At 38.1% G+C, this 16,089-nt stretch overlaps 1 protein-coding gene across 1 annotated transcript; it reads left to right on the top strand.

The window, feature by feature from the left end:
* The first annotated feature begins 1,927 nt into the window (after window positions 1–1,927).
* LOC121865719 (DNA-directed RNA polymerase III subunit RPC1-like) lies at window positions 1,928–15,873 on the top strand. Its single transcript, XM_042365245.1, has 21 exons — window positions 1,928–2,144; window positions 2,426–2,650; window positions 3,008–3,157; window positions 4,148–4,394; window positions 4,581–4,687; window positions 5,103–5,236; window positions 5,570–5,741; window positions 6,275–6,412; window positions 6,682–6,902; window positions 7,138–7,354; window positions 8,291–8,488; window positions 8,976–9,361; window positions 9,590–9,898; window positions 10,507–10,735; window positions 11,069–11,317; window positions 11,860–12,116; window positions 12,975–13,245; window positions 13,468–13,632; window positions 14,033–14,187; window positions 14,498–14,666; window positions 15,163–15,873. The coding sequence occupies exons 2-21, from the start codon at window positions 2,471–2,473 to the stop codon at window positions 15,385–15,387; spliced, it is 4,179 nt and encodes a 1,392-aa protein (XP_042221179.1). The 5' UTR covers window positions 1,928–2,144; window positions 2,426–2,470; the 3' UTR covers window positions 15,388–15,873.
* The last annotated feature ends 216 nt before the right edge of the window (window positions 15,874–16,089 follow it).

Raw genomic sequence — 16,089 nt, 5'->3', positions numbered from 1 at the left:
TTACCTCACACATCTTTAACATCAAATGCCTCATGCGACATTAATCAGTGACACAAGTTTTCCTCGATGAGTGTTTTCACTTGTGTTTCTGTAACAGTTTATTTGGTTCCCCCATTGGCAGTTCGGCGTAGCAAGAGACTAACCGGCAAACACAAACAAGATCCCCAATTTTCAAAACTTGACACTTGGTACCTCAGTCCTCATGATGGTCCTGCAGATACCCTGAGACTCTACTTTCAGCCCTCCTTAGTAAAGGTTCCTGACTTCCCCAGAAATTAGACAATATTTAGGGTAGTTTTAGAACACGAAAATATCCTGAAGGCTCATATATACGATACCCCGTGTGACCTGCTCGTAGAGACACGTTTATCTGGCGTCTACCTCCTCTACATGACGGCAGGGCGTGTGGGTCTTCTTGAACGAAATCAGGTTGCATGGACAGATGAACAGTGTAAAACGTTCCTATCGTGCTTTCCAGGGGTATACAGTATACGTGTTCTCTCAGGTAAAAATATTCCCTCGAGAATACAAGTCACAAATTGCATAAAGAATTCCCCCATGATATTTTGGGGACGGTTATACTGAAAAACAATCAGATTATTCATAAATTTGATAAGAAGTAATAGGTCTTATATTTCCAGACTTTGAAATACCTTGAGCAGTCACGGGAGGAATTACCGTTCAATAAAACCTACAGTTTAAAAACTTACTTCAACACCACACACGACGGGCCCAGAATGCTCATGAAAGTAAATTCTTGTTCACCCCATCTTGCAGTCTCCAAGGAGCTTCTACCAGAGATATAATCCACAGGTCATGAGAATCTTGTTTCTAGTAGAGTCCTTATGCCAGCAGCATCTGTGCTAAGCGGTCACCCATCCCACTACAAACTACACCTAACGTTGCTTCACTTAGCTGATCAAAAAGCGGTGCTTCTAACATTTTACTGCTGACTAATAGTAAAATACCCCTTCAACTGTAAATACCTATACACGTACTTTTATTGATTTACACAATACTCTTCATACAATATTAGTAGCTTTGTTCAGTATGTATACAAGCACACATTAACACATACAAAACATTAAAAAACACGCTGCTGAATTTATTGTTAATGAACGAAGAGAGAGAGAGAGAGAGATGGCTGTAAAATCGGCTTATCAAATCCGTGACCCGAGTCACCCGAATTGCCCATAGTTTAATTACCGTGAGTGTAGTAATTATATAAACATAATGTATGTAAGTCCACATTTATAAGTACTGTACAGGTATTACTGTCTGTTAGACAGAGGGTAATACAAGAAGCTATCGGCATTTCAGGGGCGGATCCAGGAATATCAGAAGGGGAGGGGGCGCTGTAAGCCCTCACGGCATTTTTTTTTAATCTGTCCAATATCAAGAGTATTTTGAAGCCATTTTGAAGCCATATGCACATGATATTAGGAGATATTCTGAGGTCAATAGTAACTACTAAAAAAAAAACGCCTGAGTACAATATTGCATTAAAGAAAAAGTATTGTAATTTTATGGTGACTAGGGGGGGTCCGGATCTCCAGGACCCCCTGGATCTACCCATGCAGCTATTTAAAGTATTGGACCTTCTGGAGATGAGCATCTGATGGCTTTATTGGCTTTGTTGGCTATCTTGGTCAAATTACCTTAGCATTGTATGACCCTTAGATTGGGAGGTCCGGAGCTAATGTGGACTGTTGCTTTGCTGCGTTAAGATTTAATCACCCTTAGATTACCCAAGGTTGGAATATTACTGTGACTGGCCGAATCATATGAATAAATGAATGAATGTCTCCAGAAGTGGTGGAATAATTAAAAGAACGAATGCTAATTTTATTGTCATATATTGTTCATAAACATTAAAAATAATAAAATACAATTAAATGTCCACAGTGTCTTGCTTTAGGCTCGTGACCCTCGACCAAAACACATGGGGCAGCTGCCAGTGGGTCGACGCTGACACTTGTACTAAAAACGATAATAGGATAACTAATAATTATACAGCGAACTATTTAAAGAGAACATAAGGACTGGAGTACCTGTGGTGTTAGTACGAGCATAATGTGATGCCTACGACCTTGTGTAGAGGTCCTGTATCTTGTAACATCCTTATCCTGAAGCTGGAGGCTGAGGTAATTATCCTGGTTAAAACTCATTGACAAACTAAATTGATGTATATTATGGTTTTTATTCAGTAAAATCATCAGCTAGTCAATAAAAATTGCAAAGTTACAAAATCTTTACCTTGCTACAATTACACGAACAAGAGGAAATTGATTGATTGGTTTAAATACTGGAATTATAGCTAAGAATATTGTTTCCTTGATCATAGTGAGAACTGATTAATACATTACTATATTTACCTTCTGTTGTAAGGCTTTTACCCCATGTGTGATTTTATGTTGTATTTCAGATATATTTAGGGTATTATTAGTAGCTAACCCACGGAGCCGTCAAGATGAAGGAGCAGTACCGCGAGACAGACGTTGTCCGCAACATCTTGGACATACAGTTTGGGGTGTTGTCGGCTCAGGACATGCAACAACTGAGTCACGCACACGTTGTATCTTCAGAACTCTACAACTCTACACCAGGTTCTCGTCAGCCTGCATCACATGGTGTACTGGATCGACGCATGGTAAGTAAGATATCAGGAGGAGGTTTCTGAGCTAATGTTCTGTCACATTTGTATTGCCAAGAAGAAGATGTGGCTCTACATTCTTATTTATTTTTATATTACTATTGTGGAAGACTTGAATATTTTAGCAAGGAATTGATATGATCATACAATTCACTCTACCTATCATATTTTTTCAATGTACCTAGACAGTAAGGTGTTTGACCAAGGATAGACTACAGGGCCGTCAGTAGGTTCGTTTGACAGAATAGATGTAAATATAAGAGTATAAGAGTAAAAACAGACAAACTATCCTTGATATTCTTTAACCAGTAATTGTAAAGAGCAGATTATAATACAGCCTCCTATACTTTGCAGGGGACGAGTCAAAAAGACGTGAGCTGTGAAACTTGCGCAAAAAATTTGTCGGACTGTATCGGTCACTACGGCTACTTGGACCTAGCCAGACCAGTCTTTCACGTGGGCTACTTTAAAAACACAATTCATATTCTACAGAACATATGTAAAGTAAGTTTAATTTGTATATCTTAATCTTAGACTCCATCTTCGTATCTCTGTGTTTACTTATTGAGCGCCATGTCTCCTCCTCTGCTTCATCCAATTAATGTAGTCTCCATGCTTAATTAAAAAAGTATTGAGGCCCTGTGTGCATTCAGTTGACTACATTAAAGGTAAGTGCACAGTAACACTTTATTAATTTTTCATTATTGATTACTTTTACTGTACTATATTTAATTTTAGAATTTCTATGTATTATTTTCGCTTTTTTGACTTACGACCAATTCGACTTGCGTCCTGGTCGTCGGGACAGAACCCCGTCGTAAGTAGAGGAGAGACTGTATTTCCATATTTACATCTAGCTATATTTTATGTTGATGAGGTTATTGCTGTTTTCTCTTACTTCTACACTATATAAGTGTTTAGGAATGTTTATTAATATATTTTTGGGGGTATTAGACTTTCATCATTAATCAGTGAATTTACCTGAATATCTGTGTAAATATAGAATCACAGCCCTTAAGTAATATACAGTACATTTAAATATCATAATTGAAATGTTTGTAGTCACCTAATTTAAACGTATACTCTACTGTACTGGTGTATCTGTAGTAGACATGTGTATAACAGCACAATGTAAGTAAACATAGGAGACTGTACAGTTGAGGTCAGAAGTTCTCTCCCTCCCAAAATGATGCAGCATCGACCCCAAATGAGATGAAACAGTCAGGGTAAGTCAGTTCGGAGACTCATTCCCATGACTCGGTTTCATCACGGGGATCAAACCTTTGTCTGTGACTGTATGTGGGATTAAATAATTGAAATTACAATATTTGCATTTTCTGGCAAATTGTCCCTAATGTAAAGGATATGCAAGAATCTCATACCAGTTTTTGTAGGTCATTCACCATTGCATACCATATTTTGTTATTGTTTCAAGTACTATTTTTTTTCCTTGCACTAATATAAATGATCACTGACATATTTGTCACCTTGCAGATATGTGCACATGTTTTGCTAAAGCCCAAAGATAAGTCCACCTTGTGTGAACAGGCTAAAAGAATAAATTCGTACCTTCAAAAGAAAGCCCTGTACAAGCGTATTAATCTACTGTGCAAGAAGATGTCATTGTGTTCATATTGTGGTGCCCAAAATGGAACAGTTAAGAAACTTCCTCCTCTCAAGATTGTCCATGAAAGATTCAAGACTGTGAAGAAAGGAGATCCTGTAATTACAAACTATTTTTGTGAGTGTTTGGTCCATCTGTTGTGCCTGCTTATTGAGGGTGGTGGTATTTGTTTTATACACATATATGCTCGAAGTAAGGCATCACAGGCTGTAAACATAAATTATGTCTATGAAAAGCCGTGAATTTTAGAATTTGGGAAATTGCCGTGTTGATATATCTCTAATTTATTTTGGTTTGGTGCAGCCCAGTTTGACACAGCACTGGAGTACAACAAGGAACTGGAGTCTCAACTCTCATCCAGTGTTATTGAGTTCCTCAACCCTAGTCAAGTTCTGGACCTTTTTGAGAGAGTAAGTGGGATATAATTGTTTATTTTGTTGCATAGTATTACTGTGAATTGGTGTACCCATCTTTATAGTGGGTATGGGTGGCCAAGTGCACTGGTGGCCACACAGCTTCATTGTAGTGAAGATTTAATATCTGCTCAGCTCCTAATGGCACATCAGGCCTCTGGGACCCACTTTTATTGGTATGGTAGAGAGCAGCTGCTTTATAATTTGATGTTTGTACAAAAGTGTGGGAACAAGCACTAGGCTGTGACCAAAGAGAACCAACATACATTGCCTCCCTCAGCAAGTAAGGACAACTGATATACTGCCTCTAAAGATCAAGGATGTGCTGATAAAATGAAACAATTTAAGTCATGTCATTCAGAGTTTGCAGTCTGTAGTACAGTACTGTATTATTCTTCTGTGAACATTCCAGATACCCCTGGCTGATCTGCCTCTGTTATGTATGGACCAGCAATTTTCACATCCTAAAGATCTTGTTCTCACTCGTCTTCTAGTCCCACCAAATTGCATTCGTCCTTCCGTCATATCAGAGCTCAAATCTGGCACGTAAGTGAGACTAATATTTATATTTACCGCATAGGAAATATTTGTGCATTCACATTCTCACATAATGTTATAAATGAGATAATTATATGTTTCCTGTTTGTCAGTTTCTTTATGCAAAATATTTCATCTTTTATATGATACAATTATTAGAGATTCACTGACTTTCATCCATATGATCACCATTCTTATGTAATGAGTCAGCCATTCACCATCACTCAGTTCACCCACAGCACCTCTACCAACACAACAAAACTATACCTGTACACTCCCCCAATAATGAATCTCTGTCCTGTCTCTTCCTTTGTGTTAAAAATCATACTTTTCATCTTACAGAAATGAAGACGACATCACAGTCATGTTAACCGAGATCATCTTCCTGAACAACCTGATCAACAAACGCAGCTCGGGAAAGGTTCAGAGCATCCAGGACTCGTGGGAACATCTCCAACTTCATGTGGCCTTCATCATGAATTCTGAAATTTCAGTACCACATGATTTAAGCATGGTATGTGGACTTATACTGTAATAACCCATCAGTATCTGTATAGTAAGGTGACTAATGTTGAAAAAACAAAAACATTATGGGTAGTACTGCAAAGTTATTACACTGTATATATTTTTTATACTCTGAAATATTTTCCTGTTTATTGCACATTGGTCAGAATTAAAACCAAATGTACACACACACACACACACACACACACACACACACATTCCCTTTCTTTGGTTACATTATTTTTATTTTAACTGTAAATGATTTGTTTTCCCCTGCCTCTCCAGTTCCACAACAAGGCCCCTAAATATCTCTCTGCTTTACCCGTTACTTTACACAACCCGGCACCTCATCCTTCCCTGATCAGTAGCTACTCAACATGATGCTCTACCTCATTCACATACACTACAGTAGCCTGGATGTGTCTCCTCTTCACTCTCCATCCTTTTATATCCTCTTAAGGTCTTAACCAGCACCAAACTTATTTCTTACGTTGATTTAACTATACGTGTCTTAAGTCCTCATTTGTTTTCCATTTTTCACAGGCAAGAAAGTCCACTCGAGGTTTTGTTCAAAGACTGAAGGGCAAACAGGGCCGCTTTAGAGGAAACTTGTCAGGAAAACGAGTAGACTTTTCCAGCCGCACTGTGATATCACCAGATCCAAACCTACGAATTAATGAGGTGAGAAGAATTACAGTGGTTTTATCGACTTGTTGTTGTATCTTTAAGTTAATACAATGTTGAGGGTACATATATTTTGCTTTTATTTTATCATTATCAAAAAATAGCTCCCCTTCATGCCTAAAAGTACAGAAGAATAGGAATCTTTTAGCTTTGATTATTGATAAGATATATAAGGTGAAAGTCATTATCAGATCTGTTTACTCGAGGAAGAAAACATAATTCTATTGTTATGCATTTAATGTATTAACTAGAATATGATCATGCAGGTTGGCGTTCCGATAGAAGTGTCAAAACAGCTGACGTACCCGGAGAAAATCACAGCACACAATATTAATTTGATGAAACAACTGGTGAGAAATGGACCCGACGTTCACCCTGGGGCCCTGTTTGTTGAGCCCCGGTCCACTCCAGGCATCAAGAAGTCGCTGAGATATGTTCACAGGGAAAAAATGGCAACTGAGCTTAGACAGGGAGACATCATTGAGAGGTATGTACAGTTAATATGTATTGGTATTGTTAGGTTAATCTATTTGCATTTGTTTTACCAATGTTTCTTTATCATATCATACTGTATATAAGAAGTAGTTTTAGATAATATACAGATGACTAGTGTATAGGGTCCTACAAAGGGCTAATATGGATGAAGACCTCAATTCTCTATGTATAAATCATCATCTGTTTGTATTATGTTAAAGAGAAGTAATTTGTGCCATCTCTTGCAGACATTTAATGGACGGAGACATTGTGCTGTATAATCGTCAACCGTCGCTCCACAAGATGAGCATCATGTCCCATCGAGTGCGTGTCTTACCCTGGAGAACATTCAGGTTTAATGAGTGCGTGTGTACCCCTTACAACGCTGATTTTGACGGCGATGAAATGAATCTTCACGTACCACAGACGGAGGAGGCTCGAGCTGAGGCCTTGGTGTTGATGGGGGTGAGTGTGTGTAGGCGAACAAATGTACAAGATAATAACTCTGGATTGTAGCTTACTGCAATTACTACTATGTCATTATTGTATTCATCATTTAACCCCTTGATTATTTTGCTCAAAATCTCAGTATAGGTCGTCCTTGACACTGATTAAGGATCTGTGGTCGAATTATTGAAATTTTGATAATTAATTGTTTTAATTGTATTATAGATTATGAAGTTTTGATAGTTAATTTTGCTAATTGATATAAGGACACATAATAATCAGAATAAATTATCAAAATTTCAACATTTCTACCACAGATCCTTAATCTGCATGTTGAGGATGACCTATATTGGGATTTTGAGCATTTTTTTTTCACCCCCAAAAAGTATAATGTTTTATAAAAGCGTCTTGGGTTATATTGGATAAAATTTTAGTCTACCTGTCTTTCATATTGAAAATGAAGCTGAAGTAATTGAAATATCTGTGTGTAATGTTCTTTGTTTCTTATGAGTCTTATAATATCGAAGTAATTGTTTTCTGTTTTGCTTATATTTTTCTGATACTCCTGTAGATCTGATTGTCTTCCCCTGTAGTTAATCATTCTTATTAATATTCTCAATCTTAAATGTTATTATCAATTTGTTTATCTTTTATGCTGTGGTGCAAAGGGACAGGGACATATCCTTGCATCATGTTGTGGAAGGCATCACCATATTAGTACACATCTCTTGCTGCCACTAAAAAGAACACATGACAGTGTGTGAAGGAAGAGGCTGTGCTAATTGTTGCTCACTTAATGGAAATGACTTGTAAGACTGGGGAAATAGTTTATGTTGCCGTTGTTAAAGGAAATCTCATCTGGCAAAAGAGCAATTAATCGTGCAATTTTGATCTATCTTTGTTTTTTGTTTTTTTATTATTGTTTAATTGTTTTTTGTTTTGTTTTTTCTTCAGGTGACCTCTAATTTGGTGACCCCAAGACATGGTGCTCTCATCATTGGTGCAACTCAGGATTTCCTCACCGGGTCATATCTCCTCACTCAGAAGGATCAGTTTTTCGACAAAGAGTACACCTGTGGCCTCATAACCTCCATCCTTGCTGGGAAAGAGGCCATCTATACTGTGGATCTTCCACCACCGGCTATAATGAAGGTCATATTAATGTATTCATAGAGTTTACTAAAGATTTTGCATTGTGAAATTATGATGCATTTGTGAGTTTCAGAGAAGAGTCAAGATTTTTTCTTTATGATAGCAAGTTTTATGTGCTGTGATGCAGGGTAGCTAGACAGGTGCCAAGTCTCTGGTTCCTACTATGCAGTAGCTAGTTGGTTGTCCCTTACCCTGGACAGGATGGTAGTCCACTATACTAACAACAAAAGAGTGTAGCTACCTGTAAAAAGATAAAGTTCATTGATAAGATGTATCCCTCTCAACCGGGTAGATATATGCATGCCCAGCACGGTAGTGTTGTGGATCTGTAGCCCAGATGTTCGTACTAGATATGCAGATACCTCTCTCGTTGTGAAGGAGTAAGTCTGTGCTAAGTGTTCTAATTATTTTGTTGGTTATTGTAATTTAATGGTCACTTATGTCAGTGTTGAAGTGAGTATAAATGTGGTACAGTATTATTTTACAGCCTCAGCAACTATGGACCGGGAAGCAGATTTTCAGCATGATAATACGACCCAATAAGAAATTTCCCGTTCAGTGTAACCTGACGACCAAGAGAAAGGACTACACACGGGGAGAGGAACTATGCTCTAATGAGGCCTGGGTCATTATGAGAAACTCTGAACTCCTGGCGGGGGCTCTAGACAAGTCTCTCTTAGGTTCTGGCTCAAAGAAGAATATTTTCTATGTCATCTTGAAGGACTACGGTAAAGATCATGCTGCTGATGCCATGTGGAGAGTAGCGAGGTTGTCCACACTCTTCATCATGAACCGAGGCTTCTCCATCGGCATTGGAGACGTCATGCCGGGGTCTGGGTTGCTCACCAGGAAACAAGAACTGCTTGATGACGGGTTAGTGGAGGGGAAATATTATTTTATGGTTGTCACTCTAACTCGGCTTCAAATATATTTAAGCTCATGTAAATTTTCCTGACATGGCTCAGTTCTTTGCACATTTGTTCTGTATATCTATTTCTGTCAAAGTCATTGATGCACAGAATATCTTCATTGTGTGTACCTAAGTCTTTCATTTTGATATTTATTGTGTGTATAAAGTTAGTGAACTGTGTTTATTAACAGATATGGTAAATGTGATGAGTTCATCTCCCAACTGAAGGAAGGAACTCTCCACTGTCAGCCTGGCTGCACTGCTGAAGAAACTCTGGAGCAGCTCATCCTGAAGGAACTAAGTACCATTCGTGACAAAGCTGGTAAAGCGTGCGTCATGGAGCTTCACAAGACCAACGCAGCTCTCATCATGGCCATATCTGGTTCTAAGGGCTCATTTATCAACATCTCCCAGATGATTGCCTGTGTAGGCCAGCAGGCCATCGGTGGCAAGAGAGTTCCCAATGGTTTTGAAGATCGTGCTCTTCCTCACTATGAAAGGTAATGTAGCAGTTCACTGTTTTTAATGTTCAGTTCTGGTCGTAGTTTTCCCTTACTTACATCAAATTGTTCATATAAATCACCAAATGTTACAGAATATATATGATTACTTTTTACTCTATGTTTGTCTTCAGTGATTCATGTATTGTTCCTTCGAGAAGTAGTGAAGGTGCTCTTGTAGCTTAGTTGAGCATGACCAAGGGTTCATTTCCCAACTAGAATGGAGAATTGAACATTAAATGATCATACTCTTAACGTGTGTTTATGTGTCAATGGCGAAACAACTCTTCAGTGGACAAGTATCTAGCAAAGAGGGAGATGTAACCCCCTAGCTACTGAAAATTGAGCATCAGGGGACGAACTTGCGTTCAGCCACCTTGCACCATAGTGAGAAGAGGCTTGAATAAGTGGGAAGAAAATAGTAGAACATGCTGGTGATTTGTGGATATTGATATCTCTTTAATAATGTGTGGTACAGAATTTATAGCTCTGTAGGACAGTGTAGTACATGATGTACCCTGATTGGAACAGGGAAGTGGTAAACTGCTAAGATAAGTTCAGTCCTAATATTTCCCATTTTCTCTCTCTGATGGTTTGCTTCTTTGCAGGCATTCCAAGATACCAGCTGCAAAAGGTTTTGTTAGTAACAGTTTTTTCTCTGGTATGACACCAACGGAATTTATCTTCCATACCATGGCTGGTCGAGAAGGTTTGGTTGACACGGCAGTCAAGACATCTGAGACTGGATATATGCAGCGTCGACTTGTAAAGTCTCTGGAGGACTTGTATGTGGCATATGACATGACAGTTCGTAATTCAACACAAGACATTATTCAGGTTGGTTGGCAGAATATTTAGTAGTCTGAAGTGTAAGTCTGTTTTTGTTAATCTTCCTTTTGTATGTTTTTTTTGTGGATGGTTAATTCAGTTACTTATAGATGGATATATGCTATTGTGTGATGTTGGGTTGTGTGAAGCAAGAGGGATAGTTTGGGTTCTTGAGGTAAATAAAGACTTACAAATTCCTCTTTATAATTCTCTTTATGTAAATCTCAGTTCACTTGATTCACTGACTGCCACAAGTTGTATATGTTGCACACAAATTTTTCTTTCACTCCATGACAAAATTTTTTTATAACATTAAACTTAAAACAACCAGTTCATCTACAGATCAAATATGGTGGTGATGGTCTTGACCCCACTGAACTGGAGGGCAACACCGGGCCTATTGACCTCGAACGTGCCCTTGACCACATCAGAGCCAAGAACCCATTCCCCGAGGAAGATCCCCTGACTGGGACCGAGATCCTTCAATTGGCAGAGAATTACCTGGCTAATGACGCATTTAAGGAGTTGTCTGATGAGTTTAAAGATGAGCTCAAGACGTTCATGGAAAAATTCTCCAAGAAGGTCGATAAGGTATGCCATAGTGTGTGTCGCCTTATCTGCAACACCTCACTCACTCTTTCAGGGAGCTCTTTTTTGTGGCATAAGAACTCCCAGGAGACATTATCACTATATACTGTACTGTATCCCTCTCTGTTCCTCTTCATCACCTCTCTGCTCTTAATGTTCCATCTTCCCTCCCACAATGTATGCCGACTCCCTGTGCCTAACACACTTGCCATATTGTCCCTGTCGTTGCACCTTTTATACTCTTCTTCCTTACTGCATCCTTCTCACATGTTTATAGTACCTCATCAAACCTCTCTTCACATTTTTCACCATGTTTTATATTATACATTGCTGCATATTGCAATACTGTATACACATTCATATAAATTTTTGCTGAAGTATGAACGCTATTATTTGTGTTAGAAGGGAATGAGTTCATAGATTATGATATTTTTTGGATGTTACCCCAATAGCAACAGTGATTAGTAACTTGAGTTAGAGGTCTTTCATGACTCGTTTAAAGTGCTGTATTTTTTTAACTTTATTATTTATTTTTTCCTCTTCAGATTAGATCTCGTTTGTCGAAAGTCACAGGCCGTAAGGCTCTGCCAGTTGAACGTCACATAGAGCGCTTAACCTTTACCCAGTTGATCCATTTTCTCAACTCGTGCCTGGACCGATACCAAGCTGCAGTGATGGAACCGGGTACTGCTGTTGGTGCCCTGTGTGCCCAGAGTATTGGTGAACCAGGAACTCAGATGACCCTCAAGACTTTCCATTTTGCTGGTGTCGCTGCCATGAATATCACACTTGGAGTGCCACGGTTAGTAGATATTTATAAGGTTATCTTTCATCTGACACCATTCTCAACGATGTAGGTGGAAGAGGTTGCTGTAAGTATAATGAGAGGTGCTATAAGCATAATGGGAGGTGCTATAAGTATAATGAGAGGTGCTATAAGTATAATGAGAGGTGCTATGAGTATAATAACAAGAGGCATATTGAGTATAACAAAAAATAAGACTGCAACTTCATTAAGACATATGGAAGCCCAAACTGCGATTTAATATTCTTTGGACTTAGAGTATTAAAGGTTAGTGAAAAATCAAAGGGTTCATTACCCTTGCAGAGAAGTCATGGGCTAATTTTTACCTGACGGGAACAAAAAACTCTATCATCTGTTAATTGATTTAGTAAAGAGGTTTGGAGATTGTGTATTGGACAGTGAGTTATGAGAAGGAGGGATGGAAGCGTTACAAAATTTTTCCTTTTACGTGTGAGATAAAGCCCTGAGTCTGAGTCTTCCAGCCACCAGCCCTGTTCCTTAAAGACAGATAACATATTGGGAACACTCTGTTTATCTGATAATTCGTGTATATAAATACAGGTAACACCAATCAGGAAAGAAAGAGAGTGTGTCTGTTGTGTGTGTGGCGATTTTTTAAATGGTTTTGGTAATAGGTATCATATTTAAGCCACTGCATCACTTGCCCTTTGTAGGAACTAACACAGATATGAGCCAATGTATCTGAAACATCAAAGGATGCCAGGCTCTTGTCTCTTCACTTCTGTATAATGAGATAATTATATCACATTATTACACACGACTTAATATCTCAATACATGTTTTTTCAATCTTTATTATTTGCATCTCACTGTTATCATCTTATCTGTGTTACAGTATTCTGGAAATCATCAATGCATCGCGCAGCATCTCTACGCCAATCATCACAGCAAACCTCAAGGACGATTCAGATCCCGAGAAGGCCCGGCAGGTTAAAGGTCGCGTCGAGAAGACCTTACTGGGGGAGGTGTGCGAGTATGTGGAGGAGGTGTTCTTGCCTGACGACTGTTTCCTCCTGCTGAAGTTAGCGATGGACCGCATAAGACTCCTCAAACTGGAGGTCGATGCTCATTCTATCAAGTATTCAATCTGTACATCCAAATTGAAAGTAAGTTGAATTCCAATAACTTAATATATTTCTCTTGTAAGCTACATTGCTCATGAATTTATCTGTAATTTTAGTAAACTGTGTTAAGTAACCTTCTTTGAGGATATATTTAACCTTAAGAATATTATCAAATGTTAATATGAGTTTCTGAAGTACTTTACACTGTATTAGAATTTACAGGAGTATTTAGTTTTGTTCTCAACTTTGTCATGTTTACATTAGGTGAAGGAGATGGATGTGTGTGTGGAGTCTGACACCATCATCACCGTGCGACCGTCCAGGACCAAAGCCTCGGCTATGTACTACCAACTGCAGCACCTAAAGCAACACATTACCCAAGTTATCATTAAGGGTTTGCCATCAGTGAATCGAGCTGTTATTAATCAAGTAAGTAATCTATTAGAGCTACTGTAAGAAATATGTTATGAAAAAATATATATGATGGTGATTGAAGAGAAAGTTAGTGTTTGCATTTGTTCTTTGTTTCTGGTTGCTATCCATTAAGTGTATAAATGGTTGAAAAAGTAGAAAATATACATAGTATACAGTGTAACATGTGTACGGTGTATACTGTGCTTGTCAAGGTACGTCACATTTTCAAAATTTACCACATGCAGTCAGTGTCAGCTTGTCCAGTTAGGTATAGTAATAATAATGTGGAAATTTTAAGGAAAAAGAATTCAAAAAGGAGAAAAATCTTGTCTGTGTGTGTGTTTGATTCTCAGATTGATTATTCACAATTTTATGATTTAATTTGGTTACATCTAAGCTATCATTACACCTTCAGAATGACACTGGTCCTGGGGGGGTGTGCCGATATGAATTGCTGGTGGAGGGAGACAACCTGCGTGAGGTCATAGCCACGTACGGTGTTGATGGCACCCGCTGTACTTCCAACAACACGTATGAAGTTTTCACATGTCTAGGCATTGAAGCTGCCAGGTAAGTCTTATCTTAGTCTCACAGGCTATTGTAATAGTTTTAAAATTGCTAAGGTGAACTGGGAAGCTGCTAGATACATCCTTAATCTCTTCACCACAGCCACCACCACCAACAGCTCTGAGGTGTATACAGATAATACCTTACACCAAAGTTTACAGGAGAACATGTTTCTGTTACTAAGGTGGACTTTTTTAACATGTGTTTACAGGGTCCAAGGATAATGTATCACAAGCTAACATATCTGGCAATTGAGGACACAGTTGTTTATATTACAGCAATTTAATTATTTATATTTTTTTATCTCTGACAGAGCGACCATCATTAAGGAGATTACTGTAACTATGGAAACTCACGGTCTCAGTGTTGATCGTCGCCACGTGATGCTCCTGGCTGACCTCATGACTTGCCGTGGCCAAGTATTAGGCATCACCCGACATGGACTTTCAAAAATGAAGGAGTCTGTCCTTATGCTTGCCTCTGTAAGTTAATTTATCTCATTTCTTCTTCAGTTGAATGTGGTACTGTGCACTGCATGAATATTATTCTATCTCACTTCCTCATGTCTCCCTTCAACAGATTCCTTTTCATTTGATTTAAAGTCAAACAGAGTTCCTCACTTATACTGCTCATTCATCTCACATATACATCAGATACCTGGAAGTGGATATGTCAAGAAATATACAATTATTTCACTTACTGTTTTGACATGTGCATTCAATGGGTTCATTACTTCACTGAGATATTTTTTGTTTTGTTTTATTATGTTATGGAAGGAAATAAGGTACTGTTGTAGGATGATTTACTTTGATTAAGATATATGGTATCTAATCCTTCACTACAGGGATGCCACTTTTAGTATTTTATTTGGGTAATGCCAGACGATCTTATTCAACTCAGAGGGGAACCCATACACAAGGGATTAAACAAGAAATGAAGTTAGTTATTAATATTGTGATTACTGTAATTCTGTTTCAGTTTGAGAAGACGGCTGATCATCTGTTTGATGCAGCCTACCATGGTCAAAGTAACCCCATCAAAGGCGTGAGTGACTGTATCATCATGGGAAAGCCTATGAATATTGGTACAGGCGTCTTCAAGCTCCTCCACAGCCACCGGAGGGAGTCAAAGCCTAGAACACGTACTCTCTTATTTGATCACCCAGACATGCACGTCCCTCTTTCTCTAAGTGGATGGTCATAGGGACTAATTATAAAACTGATACAAAGATTATATGTGATGGTTTGATAGGGACCTGCACATTACCTGAATGTTGAAAGGTTTACTATTTCTGTAAGGATGAGATCAATATTTTAAAAGTTGAAGTTACAAATAAAAATATTTATCATTGTAGGGGAATTGCATATTATTTATTCAGTTTATACCTTTGAACAGAACTGACAGATTTTAGTTAGTGAGAGGAGGATATTGACTGTATAAGACAATTGAATAACAGAATTGAAAAGGATGAAAAGTTTCTTCAAAATGTCACGAAGGATTTACCCCATAATTTTTACTTTGATTCAGGTGTGTAAATGAATTTAATCTTTCCAGTATTTGTATTTTTTATATTCTTAAAAAACCATAGTTTTGGTTGGATTTTGCTATATTTGAAGATACCAATGACAACATTTTTGTAGAGAGAGATTATTAGCTAATACTTCTTATCAATAAAGAATTTGAAATATTTTCCTTTTATCTTATCCTCAATCATTACTTGTTTGTTACCTTTTGTCATGTTGAGGTTTATCAGTACTGTCTGTATGTACATAATGAGAGAATGTAAAAAGTGAAATATTTAAAGAATTTGATAAGGATAAGAAAGTGAATAGAGGATTGGTGGATGAAATGAACCGCTTGTGGGAGCAGTGATGAATATTCCCAAATAACTAACTTTTCTGAGAT

This window comes from Homarus americanus, unplaced genomic scaffold (assembly GCF_018991925.1).
Source record: "Homarus americanus isolate GMGI-L3 unplaced genomic scaffold, GMGI_Hamer_2.0 scaffold5099, whole genome shotgun sequence".
In the NCBI taxonomy this organism is placed as follows: Eukaryota; Metazoa; Arthropoda; class Malacostraca; order Decapoda; family Nephropidae; genus Homarus; species Homarus americanus.
This window is presented reverse-complemented; position numbering and strand designations above follow the sequence as displayed.

Coding starts and splice junctions, on each gene's coding strand:
- LOC121865719 (XM_042365245.1), top strand. CDS start 2,471: ATGAAGGAGCAGTACCGCGAGACAGACGTTGTCCGCAACATCTTGGAC. Junction 5,742..6,274: donor TACCACATGATTTAAGCATG/GTATGTGGACTT, acceptor CATTTTTCACAG/GCAAGAAAGTCCACTCGAGG. Junction 13,633..14,032: donor ATCGAGCTGTTATTAATCAA/GTAAGTAATCTA, acceptor TTACACCTTCAG/AATGACACTGGTCCTGGGGG.